General features: G+C 48.7%; 1 protein-coding gene across 2 annotated transcripts in view; it reads right to left on the bottom strand.

Annotated features, from left to right (window-relative positions):
- The window catches only part of LOC122216452 (xanthine dehydrogenase/oxidase), a 57769-nt gene extending 37394 nt beyond the window's left edge, over positions 1-20375 (bottom strand). The window contains exons 1-9 of one of the 2 annotated variants that reach the window (XM_042933310.1): positions 20251-20375; positions 13829-13886; positions 11914-12010; positions 10379-10487; positions 7036-7162; positions 6030-6091; positions 2863-2931; positions 2448-2537; positions 1175-1316 (exon numbers count right to left, since the gene is read on the bottom strand). In XM_042933310.1, the coding sequence (XP_042789244.1) occupies positions 1175-1316; positions 2448-2537; positions 2863-2931; positions 6030-6091; positions 7036-7162; positions 10379-10487; positions 11914-12010; positions 13829-13886; positions 20251-20292 (796 nt within the window). In that variant the 5' untranslated portion in view covers positions 20293-20375. The remainder of the gene's footprint in view (positions 1-1174; positions 1317-2447; positions 2538-2862; positions 2932-6029; positions 6092-7035; positions 7163-10378; positions 10488-11913; positions 12011-13828; positions 13887-20250) is intronic. The other variant, XM_042933311.1, reaches the window with a different exon arrangement.
- Between the last annotated feature and the right edge of the window lie 4389 nt (positions 20376-24764).

Here is a 24764-nt window from a genome sequence, read left to right as displayed (position 1 = left end):
AAGGGGTGAGGCAGAGGGAGTGGTCGTAAGAAATTCCCTCTCACTTGGAGCTCATGAAATGTTTATGGATTCCCTTCTATTAGAATCTAACTGGGTCCAGGATGTTAGGTGACCCATGACAAGGAACATGTCACATGTCAAAGGAGATCAAAGACTCTTCCAGACAGTCGTCCTCCACTTTAACTCCTGCTGCCCTGGACCCCAGGGCCACAGCTACGCAGACCCTCAGGACCACATCACCTGAGGCACATCTCACGTGTCCACGTTACTGCAGCTGGGGTCTCTGTACCACACCTGTGCTCACGGGGCCGGGGCCGCATCTGTACTCTGCTAGCTTAGAGCCAAGCCAGGCCCTCCTCTCTGTGTCCTCAGATCCAACAAAAACCCAGGACCCAGGGACTCTTTCCAGAACAACAGCCAGGAGTCTCCCACAGGATGGTTGTGGCGGCTTAAAAGTATGTCGATTGCCCCGAAACCAGAGGTCCTCTAAGACCTTGGCTATGCCACGATCCTCTCCTTGGAGCCTCCCTGGGCTTGGGAGCCAGCAAAGGAGAAAAGGGCCAAGCCAGCTCCAGGAACGGATGGACATTAGCAGCGACCTGGGCACCTCTGCTTCCATCCCTTCGAGCACTGGGGAAGAGAGCTACACATCCCCCAGCCACCCTGGCCCATTCATGTATTCTGAGCTTAACGTCCCAGGTGGTAGCAGGAACAGGGCCGGTGGCCACAGTCGTGGGCAACACAGACACAGGCACACTGGCACATCTCCCCTTTGCCTTTACCATATCACCCCCCAGAAAAAGTGGGGGACAAGAGAATGACATTTCTGGAACCCCTAGTATCTGTCACTGGCCTAGAACCTTGACTTCCACTGCTCCCCCCTCACTTCCACTGGGAGGTACTCCAGAGAATGAACGAAGACACTGATCTGGGTAGTCCAGCTCCTCCCACAGTTCCCGGCACATAGCTGGCACCTGACGTGTTTCCGGAGAGCGGTCAGTAAGGATCTCATCCAATACTCAGAACAGCCCTTTGAGGAGGTGTTATTCCTCCCTGTATATAATGGGAACCAGGGCCAGTGGAGGAAAAGCAAGTTTCCTGAGGACACACAGCCAGTGTGGGTTTGCCCAGGCAGACTGACCCCCTGCAGGCTGCAGGCCGGGCCCGCTCTCACCGATCTCCGTGTTCCCCACCACCAGCTTGGCCTCGGGGTCCTGGGCTTTGAGGTCCAGCAGCTCCTGCAGGGTTGAGGCCTGGATCCAGGTCACTCGCTCGCCTTCAAAACGCAGCTGTTTCTGAGGAGTATCTTTCAGCCTCTGGAAAATGTAGTTTCTTGCCACACAGTCTCCTTCCTACGGCCATTCCCTGATGAATTTAGGTCCCCAAAGGGGTCTAGTCTTCTACTGATCCGTTCAATACTGAATTCAGAACGAGGATCCAGGTCCGGGGAGAAGGGAGGGGAACTTGCACGTACTGAGGCAGGGAGGACGTGGCACACACATGATCTCACTTAGGCTTTAGGAGACCTCCGGGGAGGAAGCATCGTTAGCCCCACCTTTCACAGGTGCGGGATGAACCTGAGGACCCAGGAGGTTATGGGACCTTCACCTGCCACCAGGTGACCTGAACTGTTCGGACCAAAAGCCCAGGTTCAGTGCAGTGCCCCCTGCCCCACCCCCGCTGTCCCCAGCAGGTGCAGTGGACAAGGTGTGGGGGGGACGAGGTAGCAAAGGAAGGGATGTCAGGAGGGAACGCAGCAGAGGCTGGTTCTAGTGTGTGAGGGGTGACGTGGGGCTGGGCGAGAGAAACCCAAATCAAACTGACAGTTTGTTCAAGGTTGCACGATCCAGAGAAAGGTGTGCCGGTGGCCTGCCCCAAAGCCCTTCCTTCTGTCCCATTGGACTCAATAGGCTGTCTTCATGTGCTCAACACCCCCAGGGAATCTGCACTCGGGAACTTAGAGAGAGGCACGATTCTTTCCTTGCCATGAATGTGGGAGCGAAGAAGCAGAATCGTCACGGTGGGAGGGTGGGTGTGAGAGTGCCCTTAAACCAGAGCAGCAAGCCATGCATTGTGCCCTCTGAGTACAGCTTTGCTTCTTTGTTGTTGGTTTGTAAAATAATGGACTGCTTGCAAGGAGGAGAATGGGTGCTAAGGGACTTACTTTTACATCCGACGTAGCCAGGTCAGCAGATGCTTCTGAAGCACCTGTTACTCTACACAGGGTCCTGGAGGGATCCACTCTCTGTGCTCAGAGTGACATGTGTGCGACAAGTGTGGGTCCCTTTGGGAGTATGTGACAGAGGGACTTGACCTCCAGTGTCAGAAGGAGAAAGGAAAACCCAAAGGACAAGGACACAAAGGTCCCCATTGGTATGAATAAAGTGGGTCTCCAGGGGCTCATGGCACACAGACTTAGTGGGGCCTCTCCGCGGGGCATCACCTACCAGCAACTCTGGGGGGAAGATGGGTTCCTGGGTGGGATCCAGGGGCATGAACTCCTCCGGGTTGAATAGAGATGGCGAGAGAGTGATCTGCTGGGAAAGGGAACAGATGAGTGATACCTCATCTCCTCCTCTAAAACACCTGTATGATCTACCCAATCCTTTGTCCAAGCGAGCTTGTTTGCACCTCCCCACCCCCACCCCAGCAGGCTTGGCGGGAGGCCATGCTGCTCCTGGGAAGCAGGAACAAGGAGGTCTTGCCAGAGGCCCCGGGGCTAATGTGCACATTCACTCCCCACTCAGGGCGGGCATCAACGTTTCCTCTTCTGGCCGCACTGCTGAGGTTGTGAAGAGAGTCCGCTGCTCCTTGGATCTGAGATTGGCCCCCAGGCTTCCAGAGAAAGGAGATCCCACTCACCTTGTGGTCTGTCTTCTGGTTCATGCAACAGTTCAGGTCGTTCCCACTTCCTCCGCAGCACCCACCATCCTAGAAAGATGACAGATATTGACACAGAAATATTTGCAAAGAGTTTGCACAGAAGCTACAGATGCTGGATCGTGAATATTCAACGAAATTGAGGCCTGCTGCTGTGCCAGCATCAGTAGAAACAGCCGCCAGCCGCTCCCATTCCACTGACCTCTGCGCAGACGGAAGACCTCTGCTCTAACCACTCTCCCTTTCTTGGTTGATGGAGACTAAGTCACTCATGACTAGACAAGTAAGATCTCTCCTGGAAGCACCAGGAAATTTTGAGAAAATGTCTCTATTAAAGCTAAGTCCTACTCTACCAAAACATATCTTTAGCTCCATTTTCTCCCTTTATTCTCTGGGCCCCCAAGAGCCTCTACTTCTACATCAGTCAAGCTCTGAGGGGGCCCGGATGGCCTCTTTCCAGGCTGGGGTCTTGTGGAGCTCCTTCAAAGCATGTCTGGGCCCAGTGTTGGGTTCAAAGAGGTGTCCAGCCAGTGTGCCAGATGACCTCACGAAAGCTAGACATACTTCCTTCCTCACTGTGATCCTATGCTTGAGGATGGGTACAGGTCTGATGACCCATCACCCTGGGGAAAGACTAGCTCAAGATCTTTCAGGGTGCCAGGGGCAGAGCACAGGGTAGAGCTCCCAGAACGAAGGAAATGAGGGTGGGGAAGGGGTGGGTCCACCTGAGTGATCCATCCTGAGAAGACGGGAGTCTCAGCTCAGGACCTGGGAGACACTCTAGAATCATGGAATCATGCTCAGAGACAAAGGTGGGAGAAATTCCCAGACATTGCCCCGGGCACCCCTCCAAGGCAGCCAGTTCCTACAGCAGCAGGTCTGGGGTGGCCCTTCTGCACTTGAATCATGGGAAACACCATTCCGTGCTGCCAGTTCCCAAGGGATGAGTCACACCCCACTAGTGGGCCCAGGAAAGTCCCCAAAGGGCCACGGAGGCTGGAAGTATGGCCTTTAAGAAAGTGCTGTTAGACCTGTCACCAACAGAGAACCCTGCCCTGGCCTCAGTCCCTGCACGTGCTGCCCCGTGCACAGCCACCTTCTGCACTCACAGCCTTGCCTTGGACGTCACAGTGCTGTCTCCTCTGGACCCTCCCACCACGGCCTTGCCTTTTCCTCTGGAAGAAATAAATGTCCCTGTAGTGTCTCTTCTCAGCTGTCTTCCTGGAGAGGGGTGATGCAGGAGAATCACCAGGCCCTAACCAAAGCGAGGGAACCTGCATACAGCAAGCCATCGGCCTCGCTCACCCGGTGCTTGGCGGGGGAAGGATATATTTCACCAAAGTACCCTTTCCGGATGAAGTGTCAGCTCATTCTTCCTGACATTGTTCTTCTTGATAATCCATTGCCATGGCCATGACATAAATTACTGGGATGTACAATAATGTGTCACTCCCTCAATGTCTAATGTCAATGAGGTTGGATAAGGCTGGGTTTTTCTCCCCTGGAGAGATTTCTCCTTTTCTCAGCGTACTAGACTACTAGGCTTGTGCTCATTTTACTGTTCCTCCATTTCCTTCCCTGCTGCTAGATGGACAGTGCCATTTCTTGCTGTGAACAGTGTGCCTCCTTCCGGCAAATCCTCCTCACTTACCTAATGTGTGCTATGGGCATGAAAATGAGGTAGGCAGGTTTGTTAGAACGGTGGGTAAAGTCAGAGTTCAAAGGCTCTGAATAAGACCTTGAGGACAGGGGTCTCCAACGACTGGTGTGCATGAGCTTCTGAGCACACCCTGTGTGCGAGTCATTTGGGGAGCTCAGGCCACTCAGCTCTACACCGCCTGGCAGCTGGTCGAGGACCATTTCAACGATGATAAAACTCCAACCCTGAGAAGGGACATAACCATCTACTACACTCAAAAGCCCTTCACTTTTTCAGAAAGTAGGAGGGCTGATAAGATTGTAGCTCTTTGAGAAGCCTCTTAAGAAATAAATACGTGGGCGAGATTAACAATCCTTGGCTCTCAGGGAAGCTTGAGCAATTTATGTAGATCAAATATTGCGTGAGAGAAGAAATACTTAATATTTAAGATGTGCCAGGCACTGTTCTAAGGGCTTTACAAGAAGTACTTTCCACAAACACTATAAGAATTATTATAGGCATTATATAATTTCATAATATTATTATAATTATATATGTATTATTATAACGTTATAATATTGTATGTGCCATAATAATCCCCATTTGAGAAACAAGGAAATTGCCCAGGGTCATACATCGGGTAAGTGAAAGACTAGGATTTGAACCCAGGTCTGCAGACTCCAAGACTGGAGGAGTCTTTGGATCTTTTTCATTTAAATCCGCACCTCCTTGTTCTTTGTCATCAAACGCCTTCAGCAGAGTGGGCTGCCCTCCCTCCCATAGGCTCTGTCTGTGTCTCCACTCTTTGTGGTCATCTGGATACAATATCCTTTTCCTAATGTAGCACCCCGAAAGGTCAGTGAAAGGCATCTGACTCTGCCCCCAACCCAAAATTAAATTGAGATGAGACGGTTTGATTGGGGTCAGAGTCAACTCGACCCTGTTGGGGGTCCAGGTAGAAGCTGGGGAGAGAAGCCAAGAAGGGAGAGGCCAGTCCTCTGTCCGCCTCCCCTGGCAGATGGCAGGTGTGTGTCGTGTTTATGTAATCAGCGCCCGCACAGCCAGCCCCAGACTTCTCCCTCGGAGGTGTACGAACACTGCAGGGATTCACACACTGTCTGGAGACCTCATTAGCAGGTTTATAGGCCCCACAGGGTGCCAACCACGGAAAGCAGCTGGGAGAGGAAGGAGGAGAGGCGCAGCTGCGGGGTGGGCTGGGTTGTTACTTAACACCAGGGCTCAGCACCTGGGCCACAAGAGCACTGTCAGACCCAAATGCCCTGGAGGAAATTAGCCTTGGGCATCGTGCTTCTTCCAGGAACAAGCCTTCCCTGGAAGGGAAGTCCTCGTGCTACTGACGTGGACGGAACAAAGACAACAGAGTCCAATGCAGGTAGATCTACCAGCTGGCCATCCCCCCTTTTCCTCTTCCTCCAGGGGCCCTTGGACCCTGCCAACTGGGATTTTGGAGTGTCGCTGCTTGAGGAGCTGTCCCAGAGCCCCCACTTACCCTGGCGAAGGTCCGGAAGCCCTGGAGGATGGGTCTGTAGCCCGTGCAGCGACACAGGTTTCCTGTGGGCCAAGGGACAAAGCTGCATTGTCAGCACAGGCACCGGGGGCAGGTGAGGGGCTTGTGACTTTACTCCTGGCTCAGTTGAATACTCACTTTACATATTCTGTTGTCTCTGCCTGGAACACCCTGTCCTCCTCCTCGTATTTCTGACTTCAAAACATCTATCACTTCTTCCAGGAAGCCTTCCTACACTGCCCAGACCGAATCAGGTGTCTTCTGAGCGCTCCCCTGGTGTCTGGTCATGGCCTTCTCAATGAGTTTATCAAACTACATTATAATCTCTCTTCCCATTCAGACTGCAAACTCCGTGAGCATAGAGACCATCTTTCATCCCCTGGGACATCCCTGTGTCCCTTGTACCTTGTATAGTGCCTGACATATGATAGGACTCAAAACAACTGATTGAGTCGATGATGAATTGAAATGGTGAAAGGGCGCAAGTCTTCTCTGTTCAATTCAGAGGCACAGACACCATGCCCAGGGTTCTGGGCCCATTCACAAAAGACCAAGTGGGAAGCCAGTTCCTGCCCAAGGCTCAGAATCACAGCCACCTTCCTCATTAAATGGCCTTTGCAGGATCCTGTCTAATAAAAGCTGAGAAGAATGGAAGCCACGTGACTAGCCTCTGTGGAATTTTCCACATGATCTCCTCCTGTGCCAACCAGGCAGTGCCACCCCATCCGAGTGCTGAAGGACACCTCGGGAAGATGAACACTAAGGCAGGAGACCCAGGAGGTCTCTAGACCATGTGAGTGTTCTTCAAACTCAGAGAGGGCTAAGCTCCCAGCAGACCGTAGCCACCACGCTGGGGTACCTGAGCCTTTCCTCCAAAAGGCAGTGTCCCATCTCCCAACCCATTCCTGGCTGACACTCTGGCCCTTCCCTAACCTCCGAGAGCCCCAGCTGCTATTCGACCCCTTAGGCTGTGCCTCCAGGCCCGTACCTTGGAAGGCATCCTCGATCTCCTCAATGGTGGGCTCAGGCTGGTTCCGGAGCAGCGTGTACATGCTCATGACGATGCCAGGGGTGCAGAACCCGCACTGGGAGCCATGGCTTTTGGCAATTCTCTCCTAAAAGGGACAGACCACGTAGACATATGCATTGGCACAAACGCTCTCAGGCTCTCTAGATGACCCAGCTGAAGCCAGTCCACGTCGACAGGTGGCGTGGGGTAGCAGTCACTGCACAAAGTCAGTCTTAGTGCTGACTGTGGCCTTGGCCAGGCTACCAACCCTCTTGGGAGCCACAGGCCCCTCATCTGTATCATGACGACCACCCTAGTACTTATCTCTGGGGCTGTGGTGAGGATTTAATGACATAATTCACATGACACCCTTGACATTATCACACTTGGCACATAACAGGTAGTCGACCGATGCTAGTTATTCACAGAAAAGCCTCTTCAAAGAAAACTGACCAGTAGAACCGGAAGGGCTTCTCACCCTCCATTCTTTGCACTGAACACAGGACGAAGCAGGCCCAGAGTTTTAAAAGATTTAGCCAAAATCGCACATGGTGAATGGAAGAGCTGTGTCATATTCTTTTAATACACTAGCCTGCAATCCAAATCAATCAGCAGTTTAAAAACATTTTTTATGTTTATTCACTTTTCAGAGACAGGCAGAGACAGAGTGTGAGCAGGGGAGGGTCAGAGAGAGAGGGACACACAGAATCCGAAGCAGGCTCCAGGCTCTGAGCTGTCTGCACAGAGCCCGACACAGGACTCGAACCCAAGAACTGTGAGATCATGACCTGAGCCGAAGTCAGAGGCTTAACCAACTGAGCCACCCTGGCGCCCCTCAATCAGCGTTTATTAAGAATGAGATGAACATGGGGTGCTGGGGTGGCTCAGTCAGTTAAGCCTCTGACTTCGGCTCAGGTCATGATCTCACGATTTGTGAGTCTGAGGACCCCATCAGACTCTGTGCTGACAGCTCGGAGCCTGGAGCCTGCCTCAGATTGTGTGTCTCTCTCTCTGCCCTGCCCCGCTCACACTGTGTCTCTGTCTCTCTTTCAAAAATAAGTAAACATTAAAAAAATAATAATAAAATAACAGATGAACACATTTTTTTCCAAACTGGAATATCACTACATTCTTAAGTGAAGGAAACCCTTGAAGTCCAGTGGGGACATAGGAATTTGGAAATGTGTCATATAGAAGATTTTTATGCAAGATTTTTCGTTCAAGGAGATTCTCCATATTACATTATTATTATTATCATCATCATTATTATTGTCTTTTCAGAGTCTCTCCTGGGACTTATGTTAAATAAAATTGCTAAAATATTGCATTTCCAGTGCCTGGCATATATGTTCATCCATTTTATAAATATTTACTGAGAGCTTAGTACGTGCCACACATGGTAAGGCACTGGAGACAGAGCAATGAAGAGAGACGAGGTCTCCAGTCTCATGAAGTTAGTAGGGAAACTGACAAAGGAGACAAGAAAATTCCAGGTGGAGGCCAATGCTATGTAGAGAATTAGTATAAGCTGACAGGACCCGGAGTGACCAGTGGCTTACTTGGAGGGGTCAGAAACAGCCACTCTCAAGACGTGACTTGGAAGTTGAATTTAATGACCTGATTTGGATCAGGGAAGAGTATATAGGATCTAATTATGTTTGTTAAGAATCATTCTAGCTCTGGCTACGTAATGGTTTCCAGGGGACAAGAGTAGAAACAGGAACCAGGACACAACAATGGTCCAGGCAAGAGGGAATGTGACTCGGACCAGGCAGTAATTGGGGAAACTGACAGAAGATGAAGAAGCCATTGTAGGCTTTGGGAGTCAAGTAGACACCACTTCTGGATGGATTGGGTGTGATACAGGAGAGAAGGAGTCACAGGTGACTCCTAGGTCTTGTCTTGAGCAAGTGGGCAGATGCTTTTGCCATTGATTCAGAGGGAGGAAGACTGGGGAAGAAAGAAGTCAGGGGCCAAATAGGATTTGTCAAGTTTGAGATTAGACATTCACATAGTGGTGTCAAGTAGGCAGTTGGAAATATGAAACTAACCTGTGAGGAGAGGTCAAAGCTGAAGATATAAATGTGAGTGCTGTGCACACGTAGATGGTATGAACTTGCCTAGGGGGAGTGTGCAGGGCAAGAGGAGAAGGGCCCAGGCCCCAGCCAGGAGGACATTGCAGTAATCAGGACCTCCACCGGCAGGGAGCCAGCACAGGGCACCAACTTGGAAGTAGGAAGAATTCGAACAAAGCGTAGTGTCATAGGAACCACAAGAGAAAAGCCAGTGGAAAAGCAGGAGTGAAATCTGGCTCTACAACAACTTGGGGCCAAAATAAGTGCATTGGGAATAAGAACCTGTACCATTGGAAATGAGGGTTTTGGCTGATTATTCAGACATGATCCCTGTGTTTAAACTGTTCTTTCATCTGCTTTCAAAGAAATTTAAGCTCAAAATAAAATTTCACGCCTCCCCTAGAATGCAGCCAGCTTGCTCAGCCAGAGGCCCTGACCCCACATTCACGTAAAAGTGCCCAAGAAAGGCACGATCTGAGCAACATGTCTCCTCAAATGGCCAGTGGGCCTGCCTCTGGTACCTTCTGTGACTATAATGTCCAGAAGACCCCTGCATCAGTTTCCCCACACTCTGGGGACGAGGGCCTTCCCTTCCCACAGCGCTCTGCTATCATTTCTTTCCACGTTGCCCCAAAGCATTGGATTCTCTCCACAAAACCTCTCAGATTACTGTCCACTCTTTGTACCTAATTTCCATCCACTGCCAGGTAGCCTGATACCATCAGGAAAAAAGCCTCGGTCAGACATTCAGATGCCTCTATTCTCTTCTTAAGCCCATCCTAACCTCCATGTTAGTGACGATAGAGGCATTGTAGTTCACATCTGTATTTTCTGCAGGCAGGACATGAGAGGAGCCATGGAATTACCATTCGAGGGAGCAGGGAATAGGCAGGCTTCTTAATCAAGAGCACAGAGCTTTTGGAATCTTGAATATGAGATGACAGAGGTTCCCTAAGCACACTCAGGGGGCTGGGTGGGGAGATCCATCGCCCCTTTCCCCTTCAAGCTCTGGCATGACCCGACTGCCCTGGCCACCAGATCTGGTTGACCTCGTGGTTCCCTTGGGGTCATGCAATGGTCCCAGGAGGGAGCTTTAGGCCTGAGGCCTCGTCTTTCCACCTCATCACCCCCAGAGGAGATGGAGAGGTGGCCGGGCCACAGCACCTCCCGGCCAGGCAGTAACACTCAGCCTCACATTCCAAAGCAAGTCTGTAGCCCTTGGCTGAGCTTCTGTTTCCTCCAGTTACCTGCACAGGATGCAGCCTCGACTTGGTGCTTCCTATTCCTTCCACAGTCGTCACGGCAACATGATGCAAAGAGCAGATGGGGGCCAGGCAGGCATTGGCAGAAAAGTGGCTGGAGCCCCAGATTAAGGTCATTTCATTGTCCACACAGGCCATCAGAGACTTTGAGACGCTTTGTGTCATTACTCCTCACTCTACGTTACATTCTGGCCTCTTCCACCGCTGTCCTCAAGTCTCCACCTAGGACTCTGGGCTAGCAACAAAGGAAGCCCCTCCCCGCCCCCCGCCATGCCCCGGGGAGACACGAGCCCCTGCAGGGTCCTATGGAGCATGCATCAGTGCATCCTAGGCCTCCGAGCTGGAGCACGGGCGCCAGGGTCACCCGCAGTCACCTCTTAGCCCGACCCTGGAGGCTGAGTCAAGAGGAAGTTGCCACAGGTTCCAGGCACAGTGTATGCTCCTCTCTCTGTAGGGCCCTTCCAAAGCCTCTCCAGTTTCAGAAGCTCCAGTCCCTTTTGCTCCCCAGCTCTCAGCTACCTCCTTTTCTCCCATGCTCTGTGGGGAACAGGGAGGGGCAGTCCCCGGGGAAGATGAGACACCAGCCCCTTACACAGAGCTTCCTGATATCCATTTTTCTATGAACCCCTCATCCATTTACTCAACATCAGTTACTGAGGGCCAGTCACTTGCCAGGCATTCTGCTGGGGGCTGAGGAAATGGAGGTGTGTACGATGCTCTTTAGAAGTCTGCGGTCAACTCAGGAAAATAGAAGCCAGCATAAAGATGCAATCTAAAGAGTTTATAGTAAGCGTTTCAGGAGGGCTGAGCACAGGGCGCTGTGGGACCTGCACAGACAAGGGGTACCCAACCCAACCTTAGGAGGTCAAGGAAGGCTTCCCGGAGGAGGTAATATTTTACCCAGTCTGAAAGAGCTAGCAAGAGTTAGCCAACTAGAGAAGGCCTAGAAAAAGGGCACTCTAAGACTTGGATGACAACTTATGCAAAGACCAGGAAATCAGCGGGAAGAGAGTGTTAGGAGTCCACAGTTGTCCCAAGGGTGGGACGCTGGTCCAACGAAGGGAGAAAACTGGAGAGGCAAGGTGGGGCACACCTTCCTCTATGGGCCATGAGTGCTAAGCACAGTGATTGGACTTTATCCCATAGGCAGTTGAGACCAAGTAAAGCATTTCGTGGGATGGGAAATTAATCTGGATCTTAGAAAGGTCTCAGGAGAGCCTGGGTGGCTCAGTCAGTTAAGCCTCTGACTTTGGCTCAGGTTATGATCTTGTAGTTTGTGAGTTTGAGTCCCACGTCCGGCTCTGTGCTGACAGCTCAAGCCTGGAGCCTGCTTCGGATTCTGTGTCTCCCTCTCTCTCTGCCCCTCAACCTTCATGCTCTGTCTCTCTCTGTCTCAAAACTAAATAAACATCAAGAAAGGTCTCGTGTGCATGCACACACACACATGCACACACGCACTCACAACCTGACCCCTGCATCACAGTCCTTGCATGGACAATCAGCCAGCTGGCAAAGGATACACGATCTTGTTCTGGAAACGATCATACTTGGAAAGCATCACCGTGCAAGCCCCGCAGCCCCCTTCTCCACAGCCCAGTTTGGTCCCGCTCAGCCCCACTGGATGGTCAAGGGTTAAGGAACATGAACTCACAGAAGTGTCTTTGCTGGGCCGCTGGGAAGTGCATGTGCAGAGCCAGCCATCGCCCCACATAGGCTCAAGCCCCTCAACCCAAGGAGGCAGCAGACCCACACAACCTCTGCCTCCAAAAAAGGCTGCACTGCACTCCAGAAGGCAGAGAATGGGATCATCCCCACTGCACAGAAGAAAGGTATCAGAGTCCCATCAGACAGCACCCAAGTATTCCCTGGGACTGGGGTCCCACTGCTCTCCGATCCTGGAGATTTTTCTTGACTGCAGGCTCTTCCTGGCATGCTCTTCTAGGCTCCCAACCCTGTGGTCTCACTGAGCCGGTGAATCTGTCACCTCAAAGGCTGAGCATGTGGGGCAGCCCTCACATCACCCCGGCTGGGTATGCAATAAAACCACTCCCGCCTGAAAGAGACTTTGATCTATTCTGGGACCTACTGAGTCTCACCTCTTCACCTTGAACCTTTTGGGTGATGAAGTCCAGGAACCAAAATTAGGGTTGGATGAGGAGCTTTTGAATATCCACATAGGCTATGTGAACATAAATTAAAAGGAAGATTCTTTGAGGTTGGGGACCACTATTGGAGCCATCTCTTACATACACTGGCAGAAATTGATAACTTTGAGTTTGCTAACATGCCTAAGGAATAGGCCAGACTTGCCCTCTCCAGATGGAAAATCCAGGACAAAGTACACGAGAGCCAGACACCATCTGATAAGAGGCAAGTGAACTAGAGGTAAGGCCATGGACTTCAGACTTTTTTCTGTGGGAACTGAAAAAATCCTTTGTTGTCCCAGGACATATCACCTGAATGAGCCACTGGACATCCCTGCCCCTGGGGTGAGAGGAGGTCAGGATGAGCATCATCCCGGCAACCAACCCTGAATAGTTTCCAGTATGGTCGGGAGGTTAAGAGCCTGGCTCTGGGCTTTAGCCTGGGCTCTGTTAGCATTTGCCCAGAACATGAGCAAGAAGCAGGACCTTCTCATGTGCCAGCCTCACTTCCTCCTCTGTCAAAGGAATGGCTATGGGGATCAGTGAGATCACATATGAAAATCACCTTGAACTCCACCTACATATAGTAAGTGTTCTTTAAATGCCACCTCCTATCATATTTTCTCTGTTGTTTCTGTTCTAGGGTCTCAGAGTACTTTCTTACCTTGAAAGACCACAAGGTATTAGATGTTACAGAACCCTGCCTTCGCTGAGGGAAGAGGAGCATCCCAAGGGTCCCTCAGGACTCCACTGTCCCGTGCCTCCTGGGGCCCACCATCTCCACAATGGATGGCACCTCTATACAGTTCCCCAGCTCAGGCATCCTTTCCCAAAGAACACCCCTTCCTCCGACCTTCCCTCCGTCTTCACAGAGCTGGGAAGATTGCCAGGAAGCCCTCTATGGGTCAGCAGGGATCTCCTGAGGAAGGCCCCCTCCTCAAGGGGAATGGCGGTGAAGCTTAACTAGGGCTAATGAGGGCCATTCACAGCTCTTCATTTTACACGCCCTGGATTAAACCCTGGCATCACTTGAGTCTTACCTGGAAGAGATCTTAAGAAATATCAGGAAGAATCATCTCAGTGGACAGCAGATAATTTTACTCCTGGAAGGTTCAGATGACTTCCCAGAGTCACACAGCTGCTGAGTGACAGAGCTACAAAGCAGGGGCCCAGAGCCAGACTCTAGGGCTCTGTCCTCCACACTTCATGGCCTCCCACCCGTCACTAGAAAGTGACATAAGGCCTAGAGAATGAGTCCCCATCGCCCCCTCCCCCTCCAAAGTCAGGATACATTTTCTTCTCAGGTAGGCCAAAAGGGTTGTTTCTGGGTCCGCATTCTTCTCCACCACCTATAAGAGTAAAAACAAAAAGAAAAGATATCCTAGGTATACTTAGCCACTGTCTTGCCCAAGAATCTGTGGAGTTAATAGGGATGTGCTAAATATATCATGAAAACCAAGGTCTTTTTCTTGATAATTCCACAAGAATGAACATACGATCTACAAGCCGTTCTGTGTACATGCTGATATTTTCCAAATCTAAAAGTCTTAGTGCTTTGCTCTGCACCTACCACGGAGGGCTTAGGTATTGCACCTGCCGTGTTGGGCTGGCCAAGGCAGAGCCCCCTTAAAGTCAAACATCTCATTTCCAGCTGTTAGGTCACACCTGTGAATGCCAGGGACAGCTAAGAATGGCAGCATGCAGGTCTCTGGCTATGCCTCCCAGCATGTACATTCTCAGACGGTAGAGAGCCAGTCTGTTGGCCTGTGGTCACAGGGAGTATTGTGTGTGTTGGGCTAGCACAGTCAATAACATCAACACATGTGAGATGTGGAGGAGATCTCAACCCAAAGGTCCACAAATGATATATTCAACAAGATGAAAATGTGGTCTACAAAGTGAGGTACCAGTTTTCAGTGCAAATAGTCAAAGGAAATCCATGACAACCTATTTCACTACTCACATTCATCATATGTTATCAAGGGTAATAGGGTTTGGGTGATTAGGATGATTAAAGAGAATTTTGTGACAAGGATTTCTTTCCAGAGAATGGTACTGTGAGACTTACATCTTCTTAAGCTTGAGGAGAGGAGGTATCTCACACCTCAAACTTTGTGAGGGGCTTCCATAGCCCTACATGTGAAGCTAACATACAGCCCTTGTAGACAGGGGATATAGCGGTCTGCATATCTAAAAGCTAGAGATAGGCTTACTGAAGAAGAAATGGCAGCATTGGAATTGGTGAGCACTCTCAGAGTTTGGGAAAGCAGAGGATGTGGAGGGTTGCCTGAGGACCTAGTGTAGTCCATGCAGAAGAGGGAAAGTTGGTGTGGAGTTGTTTAAATCATCCCCAGAACGCTGACTGCAGAGGGTGATGGGACCTCCAACAGAGTCTGTGTGGAGTAGTCCTCCCTAAACTGGAGACTGAGGAAGAGCTGCAGGCCAGAGGAAAGCACATGCCCGATGTCGTGAGACTTACAGTTGAATGCTCCCCGTGGTGGGAAGCCATCTTAACCAGCACTGATTAGATGAGAACTTTCTTGCTATCCTCACCTCTCTATCCTGAATTGAGACTGTGTATGGAAACTTAGAAATGACCATAGTACTGCTTTATTGATTAGGAGCAACCCAACAAGTCATAAAACTGACAGAATTTGCCCCTTGAAGAAAGTTTCAAGGAAAGTAGAAAAACAAATTAGCTTTCTTTTATTACACCCCACAGATCCAGTTTGTCCAAAGTCCTGGTTACAAAGTGCACACAAGGAGCTATTTCTTTTCTCTCAGAGAAGTCATAAACACACAAATAAAGATTCCTACCTCCTTTCCTGCAGGAAGAAACCTCTTAGCTTACTACTACCCCCCAAATTGTAGCTTCTGCTTATCATCCAATTCGGTTTTCATCACATCTGTCCCCTGTTCTGTGCCTTCCGTGCCTTCCCATATGTTCAAGATAACATCCAAGTTCTTTAGACTGTCTTCCAAAGCCTTTTTCCATTATGTTACTAATCTTCATTTTCAGCCTTTTCCTCTTCTACTTTCCTGACAATCTAGACTTTATACTCCAGTGAACCTCTCCAGCAAAGACTTTTTATATCACTCCAGGCACACCTGGTCCCACCTTCCTTGAATTCCTACAGAGAATGGCTGCACCACTCTCACAGCACAGCTATAGGGTTGCTCCGGCAAACTCCACAGAATCCTCTCTCGACAGGACGCCAGTGGGCATTCGGAAGGACAGACGCTTCGTGGGGATATGAGCTTAGGAAATGCTGGGTTCGGCAGATTGCTCTGATAAAATTTAAGCATCAAAACAAATAATAGCTCTAATGGGTTATAACCCATTAAATAAAACTAAAACTAATGAGTCCAAAGTGGTAACTAATAAATAAACAGATTGGAGAGAAACAAAGTTCTTTCTGACAGAACAATTCCAATTAATGAATACAGTTAGCCTAATCTTGCAATCAGCACAATAACTGACCAAGTCAAGAAACATCAATGGGAGCTAAAACTAGTGGGTGAAAGCTTGATGATCAAGATAGTTTCATAGACTCAGAGGATCTTCTCATGGATTATTGATTAACTCTGAAGAGTAAAAAAGTAATCTTACATTAGAGAAAACTGGTGGATGCCACCATAACCAAGTGATCAGAGTTTGCATCCCAAATAATGGAGGAGACTGACACCATGTGCCTCCTGATGCAACGCACTGAGAACCACTTATCGCTTCTCTGGAATTCCTGCCCAAAATGCAGACTCTGAATCTAATCAAAAGAAAGCATGACACAAACTCAAAATGAGAGACATTCTAAGAAATAATGGTCTAGTCTCTTCATAAACTTCAGTGTCACAAAAGACAAGGAAAGCTAAGGAGCCATTCTGGCTCGAGGGAAACTAACAGACATGGCGACCAACTGCCAGAGTATGACCCTGGGTCCCGGGCTTGGGACCCTGCCGTGGTATGACCCTGGGACCCTAGGAGAACTTAAAAATGACATTATTGGGGACATTGGAATATGCTGCAGAGGGGTGGCAGATTAGATAATAGTGTTAGGTCAATACCACATTCCCTGATTTTTAGAGACACTGGCTCTATAAGAATATTCTTACGCTTGGTTTAAGAGGTAAAATGGCATTAGATCAGAAATTTACCCTCAAATGGTTCAAGAAGAAAATTGTATACTCTATGTATTTATTCCTATAATTACATACATAAATAAATATATAAAATTAATTAGGTACTTATATACATCTATATATCTACATGCATATCTATAAATAGATACATAAAAATCTAATACGTGTGTGTACCATATAAACATTTCGACGTGTGTGTGTGCGTGGGTGTATGTGTGTGTACATACAGAGAGAGAGAATGACAAAGTTAATGATAAAGTAAAATGTGACAAAATGTTAAGTTGGTGAATGTGAGTAGTCTGTAATATCTCTTTGTATTCTTCTTACAACGTTTTAGGCAAATTTAAGATAATTTCAAAGTGCAAAGTTTACAAACTAAACTTCTTCAGTAGAGGATTTCTAAGGGCTTTTAGTACTCATGCACTCATTCTGTCCTCATTAATTGGGCACCTGTTATGTGCCAACACTGTGCTAAGTGGTTTAAGAAGGCGGGGCGGGGGGAGGGAAATGGGTGATGAGCATTGAGGAGGGCACTTGTTGGGATGAGCACTGGGTGTCGTATGTAAGTGATGAATCGTGGGAATCTACCCCCAAAACCAAGAGCACACTGTATATACTGTATGTTAGCTAACTTGACCATAAATTATATTAAAAAATAGTAATAAAATAAGATTCTGGGAAGGCATTAAAAAAAATAAACAAATACACCCTCTTCTAAAACAGAAAAGGTATATCTGAAAAGAGGGTCTCATGGGGAGAGTTTTCTGTGAAACACATTTTGCAATATATTACTTTGCCGAATGAAAATCCTTCTCCTTAACTGGTTCACAACCTCCTGAATGGCTGATGCCTGGTCTTAGAGATCATATTCCTCCAGTGTGTACATACCCCACAGGCTTAGTCTACGGAGGAGCTTGTAAATGGGGGTGAGTGAGTGAGTGAGTGAGTGAGTGGAAGCCACTGAGAGGCTCTCTGTAGCTGCCACCTGCTTCTTGTGGGGATCACTCGTGGACACCTTTGGCTGCGCCCCACGTGCCAAAGTTGCCAGATTCCTCCAGGTGCCTCAATCTCCATGAAACAGAATCACTGCCTCTAGAATCCCACCCACCAAAATGACTGTCACTACGATAACACCAAAATCCTAGGCAGTTCTTTCTTTCCCTCCAACTCTGACTCTACAACAGAGGATATGACACTGGTCATCAAGGCCCATCACTGCCACAGAAAACACTTGAGGTATTTGATCAGTGGCATCTTATACCCTGTCCAGAACCCGAGCTGGTGGAGACAGAGTCCTGGACGGTCTCACACAGGGAGAATAAGAGGCTTACATTTAAGAGTGAGTCACTAATTTCTGGGGTGCCTGAGTGGCTCAGTCGGTTAAGTGTCTGAATTTGCCTCAGGTCATGACCTTGCGGTTGGTGGATTTGAGCCCCGCATCATGCTCTGTGCTCACAGCTCAGAGCCTGGAGTCTGCTTCAGATTCTGTGTGTGTGTGTGTCTCTCTCTCTCTGCCCTCCCCCGCTCATTCTCTCTCTCTCTCTCTCTCTCTCTCTCTCTCTCTCTCTCTCTTTATTTCAGGAATAAACATTAAAAATTTTAAAGACAAAAAGAGTGAGTCACCAATTCCAGCGGCTTCTCTGGTAAGTTCTCTGCATAATATCCAACACCAAAAGAGTTAGATATAGAAAGATCTTGGAAATAGAAATGGAAACAAATTTATTCACAGCTGCCTTGATCTGCCTGGGAATCCCTGCTTGGTCTTGTTTCCCAAGCAATGCTTTCACCTCATCACTTCTTATACTGCCTCTCCCCCTTTCTAGCAGATTCTCAAGAGGCCACAGGTTTATAACTTAGAACCTGAGTATGCATCACAGACACTGACAATAGGAAAAGCTTCCAGGGATAGTAGGGTTTGATGTGATGACACCATCTAGAAGTTTGAAATTGCTCTTCTAAAGTGAAACGAAAATACGTGGGACACAGCTTTGCCAAGCCAGTTGGACCCTGAAATGTCCTTTTCAGATCCAGTGGGTCACAGCACACCATCCCCAAAGAAGAGCAGAATCTTGTCCTGTCACACACAAACTGATGGCATAACAAATAATAGAATCTGAGACTAAGACACGGCCTTGGAAGTCACTGAATCCAGGTGCTCACTCGCAAACATTGACCAGAAAAATGCCACAGAAGATGCTTTGTGCGGGTAACCCTTCCAGAAAGCCAACTCTACTGTTTCTTGACACTCTCCAACGCAACCGCTGAGTGCAACAAAGTTGTTGGAAATGTCAGATGCCAAAGTCTCACAAGCGTCAACAGGGAAGTTTGCCCTGCCTCATGGCTAGCTGCCAGATGCCAGTCCTGAAAAGAAATCTACAGGGAGAGACACAAGAACCCGGAAGAACACGGCTGACCTCATCCTCAGTGCCTCCCGGTGGCACCACTCAAACTGAATCCGACGGTCTTCAGAGCCTGGATGTTGCCATGGCTCATGCAATTCCCTTGCTAGTCACGCAAACACATCCTGACAATTTAACCACTACCCGCCCTGTGAAGTACATTTTCGTTCTTGAAAATTACCTCAAACGTCACCCAATCTCTCAACTCAAAAGTGCCAATAGAGCAAAACAGATAAAACTACCCTTGTTTGGAGGGGGTTGGGCACCTTGGACACATGGCCATTTACAAGATAAAACTATGGCTGTCCTTTTACTGTCCCTCTCATTCCCTACTGGGTTTCCGGAGCAGGCCAGGGTACCCCAGCAGTGGTGGGGGAAAGGGGATGGGACTAGGCACGTGCTTACACCCCCCCCACCCCTCACCTGCAGTGAAATTGGCAAAGATTCATAGCCTTGCTGTGCCTGGAAGACTGGTACCCACATCATAAGGCCCCCTCTGCTCCACAACCCCTACCTTCCCCACGTCCCTATGCACCAATGGAGGTCACCCAAGGGGCTATTTTATCAAAGTAAGAGACTAGAAACATTTATTGCAATACTGGGGAGGGGGGGAGGGGGAGAGAAACATGCCCCTTACGGGGAGGAAAAAAAAACACAAAACTGTGGCTTGCCACAAGATGTCAGTAAATGTCCTCACAAGTTAGCTGTCACATTTACATATGTGAAATATCTGAATCAAAGGCTACGAACATCTTCTTTCCCGGTATTAGCAAGAAAACAAGTTCCTGCTTCTTCTCTCAGTAAAGACAACAACGAAAGCCTCAGGGTGTGTTGGAATAAACACAAAGACGGAGGCGTGGTGGGTGACCTCCAGTCTCACCCAGGAAGGACCCTGTGCCCTTTTCCAGCTTTGTGCCAGGGTCTCTGCTGCTGCAGAGTCGCTGGCAACTGAGACCGCTCTTCTCGCCTGCCTCCCCCCCACTCCTTTGCCCCTGGAGTGTTTTGACTGTGTTCTAGCTCTGAGAAGGTTTTCTCTCCCCAGTGTTACCCCAAATGCAGCAAGGCTTTGGAGGGAGAGAGAGAAAGAGAATAGGAAAGAGAGAACAGGCCTCTTCCAAAGGACAAACTTCCGTTCAGGGGAACGGAGAAGCCAGACCAAAGGACAGTTCGATCTTACCTTTTTGCCGTTCACAAAGAAAACCAACTCATCCGCTGTCATTGTTACAGGATGGGGTGTGGGCCCCCTGCCTCCAGATGCTTTGCTCCCAAGAGGCACCAGCAGGTATGGCCCCTTAACAACTTGGAAACTACACCTCCCAATAAAATGAAACCTGGCCAGCCAATGGGAAGAAACCAGCCTAGAGCCTCAGGGCACAGGGTGTTCTTGGCAAAAGCTACCGGTTTACATAATCAAGAAAAATGCAAACACTCCTACCTGGTAAATCGCCCTCCCCACACCTGTGTCAAAGAGCACAGCAGGAGGCCCGTGCAAAAACCCAGAAACCGGGAAGGGGAGGGCCTTGCCACCAGGTGACCTGCTGTCATTAGCACTGCCCTCATGGAACCTGCTTCTTCTCCCTGCTGCTGCAGCTACAGAAGGAAGAAGGGCCATGTGCAGAGCCACGGCAGTAGAGATGACCCACACCCTCCACGTCCACACTTGTCATTTTACCATTCAGGTTTACAGCAACCCAGACTCAGCACTTAGACAAAGGACTCATTCTCCCACAGCCTGGAGGACCACAGGGGTCACAAGCCACGGAGCCCAGTGATCCAGAAGCAAAACCTAGCATTGGACCTCAGCATTGTTGTCCTCAGAACTCAGCTGGTTTCATCCTGTAAATGGGTATATGCATGACCCCAAGAGCTGAGTGCCTGAGAGGCAAATGATACGTTTTAGTAGTACTTGGTAAGTTTGCCAAGAACCCAAATATTTCCAACTATTGCACCTGTATTCTCAACAGCACAAGAAAAATCATCCTGATAACAAACGATTTTTGAAGTTTTTCTTTTGTTTATTTCTCTCAGGGAAAGGCCTCTCATTGGCTCCCAGAGTAACTCCTAAGAATATTTCAAAATATCAACAATAAACCAATATACTATCAATAAATTAAAACAGCCACACCATAGAGGCACAGGCCAACTTAACACAGAGCTGAAAGCCTTCTCCCATCCAGTATCAATTTCTGGTGTGAACACACCTGAACGTCGCCCACCTGGACGGCGCCATAGTCTCTCTGTGGTCAGCACCCACCTGTGCCTCCCAGCTCACACACGTGCACACACACGAGTGTTCCCGCCCGTCTTCTTCAGTCCTCTAACAACGCACATGGCTACTCAGCCAGCCTCTCTGAAGGAGGTCACTTGAAGGAGGTCACTTCCCCTGAGCCCCTCGCAGGCTACCTGGAGGAAGAAAGGAGGATCAGGCAGAAGTAGTCGGTGTAGCAACAGCTCACTGAAACCGCAGACTGCCAGGACACTGTCAACACAATGCCCTCTTGCTCCACAGACTTTATTTAAGCAGGAGATGAAATCTCACTTGTAGGGTGACCAGGCGTCCTTGTTTGGTCCCCACTATCCTGCTTTAAACACTGATACTGGGACCAACCTCTCAGTCCAGGACAAAGTGAGATGACCGGTCACCATAAAACATTGGTTTTAACTAGGGGGTTGGCGGGAGGAGATATTCCCATGTCCTTACCATGACTGAGAGGTGCTACTGGCATCTAGTGGATAAGAAATTGGGGACTGGGGATGCTACTAAACACCCTGCAATGCAGAGGACAGAACCCCCACCCCCACCCCCCCCCCCCCCCCCGCCACACACACACCCACACACACACACACACACACAACAGAGAATTATCTGGTCTTTAAATGTCAATAGAGGCAAGATTGAGAAGTGCTCCAAAAGGAAGAAGGAGGAAGGAGGTGGGGAGAGGTAGAAGGACTGAGTCTGGGTAGTATTTCATACTAGGGCAATACTCCCTGACCACACTCACATCTCTGTGGTTGACAGGCTTTTCCTCTATCCACTGATCCAACCAGTTTTGCAAGCCCTTTACTTCCTCCTGGCTAGACTGCAGCCAAAGTCCTAGGAGACTCTCAATGTGAAGGTGGGGGGCAGAGGAAAGAGCTCAGTGTTGAGGGTTGGGTAATCAGGCTTAAATAATCGCTCTAGAACTGCTGTGTGACCTTTGGCAAAAATCACTCTCTTGGTCTCAATCTCATTTATGAAATGGGGGTGACTGCCTACTTTGTAAGAATCCCATCTAGTAAGAATTAAATGAGACCCAGGTTAGGCAACTGACCTTCAGCCTCTTTCTCTATCTAGACGTGAAATTCCTCTGTTACTGTGAGCATTAAAAAAACAAAAGTGAAATAAATTTTTAATAAGGGCCTTTGTTGTCATTCAGGTTTTATTTCTGTACTAACTATAGTAACTGGTTTATCTCCGTAATACTGAGATTTGGCAAAACTTTGACTTTCTATGGTTGCTCATTATCCAACAGAAAACAAGGACCATTTCCTTCTCTGTAAGTTTTCAACATGTCACAAATTAGAAGAAAACAGTCCAAAGTAAGCATTTCCTCCCCCCACCTCCCCAAGCTGAAGATCTCCTGCATATGCTTTCAATGTTGGGATGAATTCTCAAATTTGGGCTGAATGAATGGGATCTCGGGGCTTGAAATAGGGCCACTATGGCTTACGCTATGTGAACTTACCCTGTTTTCCCTAAGGAATGCCTTGGTTTATAATAGACACTGTGTGGGCACGTGAAGTCTCAAAGTCCACAGAAAGGCCAAATGAGTCCCGAGGCCCCCTGAACAGAAGCATCTTCCCTTCTGGAACAACACTTGTGGGAAATCACTAGAGTGAAGAATGAAAACACTGCCGAGAGACGTCCTTATTTCTGGAACAGTGAGCTCCCTTGGGTCCAAGCACCCCCTGGAGGAAAAGCAATTCAGGAGAACTTCTGGAATATTCTCTGGAGGTCTGCTCAGGGCCAGACAACAGCTGTCGAGCCTCTATTACTTTGGAGGGGTTCTCGGGCAGGCAGGCCACACACATGTCCTGGCAGGTCCTGATGCCTGCAGAAGTCCTCCTGCCAGTCCTGAACCAGCCTGGGCTGCCTCACTCCATGGGGGGTCCTTTCTTTGCTTCACACCTGAATTTGCATTTTGATCTGTACCTTAGGGCATTTTCTCTTTTTGTTTTGTTTTTTTTTTTTTTTTCACTTTTGACAAACTTCACTTGAAAAGAAAAAAACAGGGGTACCTGGCATGATCTTGTGGTTGATGGGTTCGAGCCCTGTGTCAGGCTCTATGCTAACAGCACAGAACCTGGAGCCTGCTTCAGATTCTGTGTCTCCTCCTCTCTCTGCACTTCCCATGCTCATGCTTTGTCTCTCTCTGTCTCTCAATAGCAAATAAATGATAAGAAAAAAAGAATCACTTTTCTTGCAAAATATTCCATTACTCAGGTTGTTTGTTTTTTGTTTGTTTGTTTGTTTGTTTGTTTTTTTGCGGGGGGGAGGTGGGTTTCTTTTATGAAGTTTGTTTTTGTTTTTTGTTTCTTTCCTAAGACTGGTCTCCCTCTTAGATATGCTCATGCTGGATTCAAGATTTTGCTATGTTCCCGGAACATCGCTGTGCAGGACCTGCCTTCCCGTGTGCTCCCAGACATCTAGATTGTTATCCAGCCCTAATCACATTCTTGACACCTGAATAGCGTATTATGATTTCATTTGATCTTTATAGCAGCCCTGCAAGATGGGCAGGGAAGTTATTATTATCTCCTCTTTCCAGACAAAGAAGATGAGGGGCAAAGAGGTTGACTTGCCAATAATGCCACAGCACGCTTGTCTGTTACCCACTCCGCAGCAGAGAAATCATCTCTTCAACGGTTCTCCCCTAACATGGAGCATACACGCAGGACTGTCAGCGTGGCATTCTCAGTGCAGCTGGAATCCAGCCTGCTGGTGGCTGAAGTGTCTTCCACGCCCGGGTGGTGAGCCCTGGGTGGGGGAGCAGAACTGCATCACTGCTGTGTCGCCGGGGCCTAGTGTACTGCCAGGTGTGCAAGAAGGAATCATAAATGCTTATTGGGTGAGCCCACGATGCAAGGCATAGGGTGTATTTTCAGAAATGTCTAAGCCCCTGACTTTTTTCTTGATTCATTAGATTTTTTTTTAGTATAGTTGGCACAGATTACATTGGTTTCAACCATATACGTAGGTATTAAATGCCTCTGTATATTGTGCTGTGCTCACCACAGGCGTAGCTCCCTTCTGTCACCATACGACACTATTACGATATCATTGACTACATTCCCTATGCTGTACTTGTCATCTGCATCACTTATTCCTTCCATAACTAGAAGCCCGCACTTCCCACACCCCTTCACCCGTTTGCCCATCCCTCTACCGCCCTCCCCCTGGCAACCAGCAGGTCTCTGTATGGATAGATCCGATTCTGATTTGTGTTTGTTTGTTCACTTCTGTTGTTTCTTTAGATTCCCCATATAACTGAAGTCATATGGTATTTGGCTTTCTCAATCTGACTTTTCTCACTTAGCATAATGCCCACTAGGTCCCCCTGACTCTCATTGAATAACAGAACTTTCTTCCATGTTATTAGCAACATTCAGTTCCTTCCTAGCTCCTTTCCAACTAACCTTCTATTGTTGATA

The sequence above is a fragment of the Panthera leo genome, chromosome A3, assembly GCF_018350215.1.
Source record: "Panthera leo isolate Ple1 chromosome A3, P.leo_Ple1_pat1.1, whole genome shotgun sequence".
NCBI lineage: Eukaryota > Metazoa > Chordata > Mammalia > Carnivora > Felidae > Panthera > Panthera leo.
The sequence above is the reverse complement of the archived record's forward strand: the minus strand, read 5'-3'. Positions and strand labels throughout refer to the sequence as shown.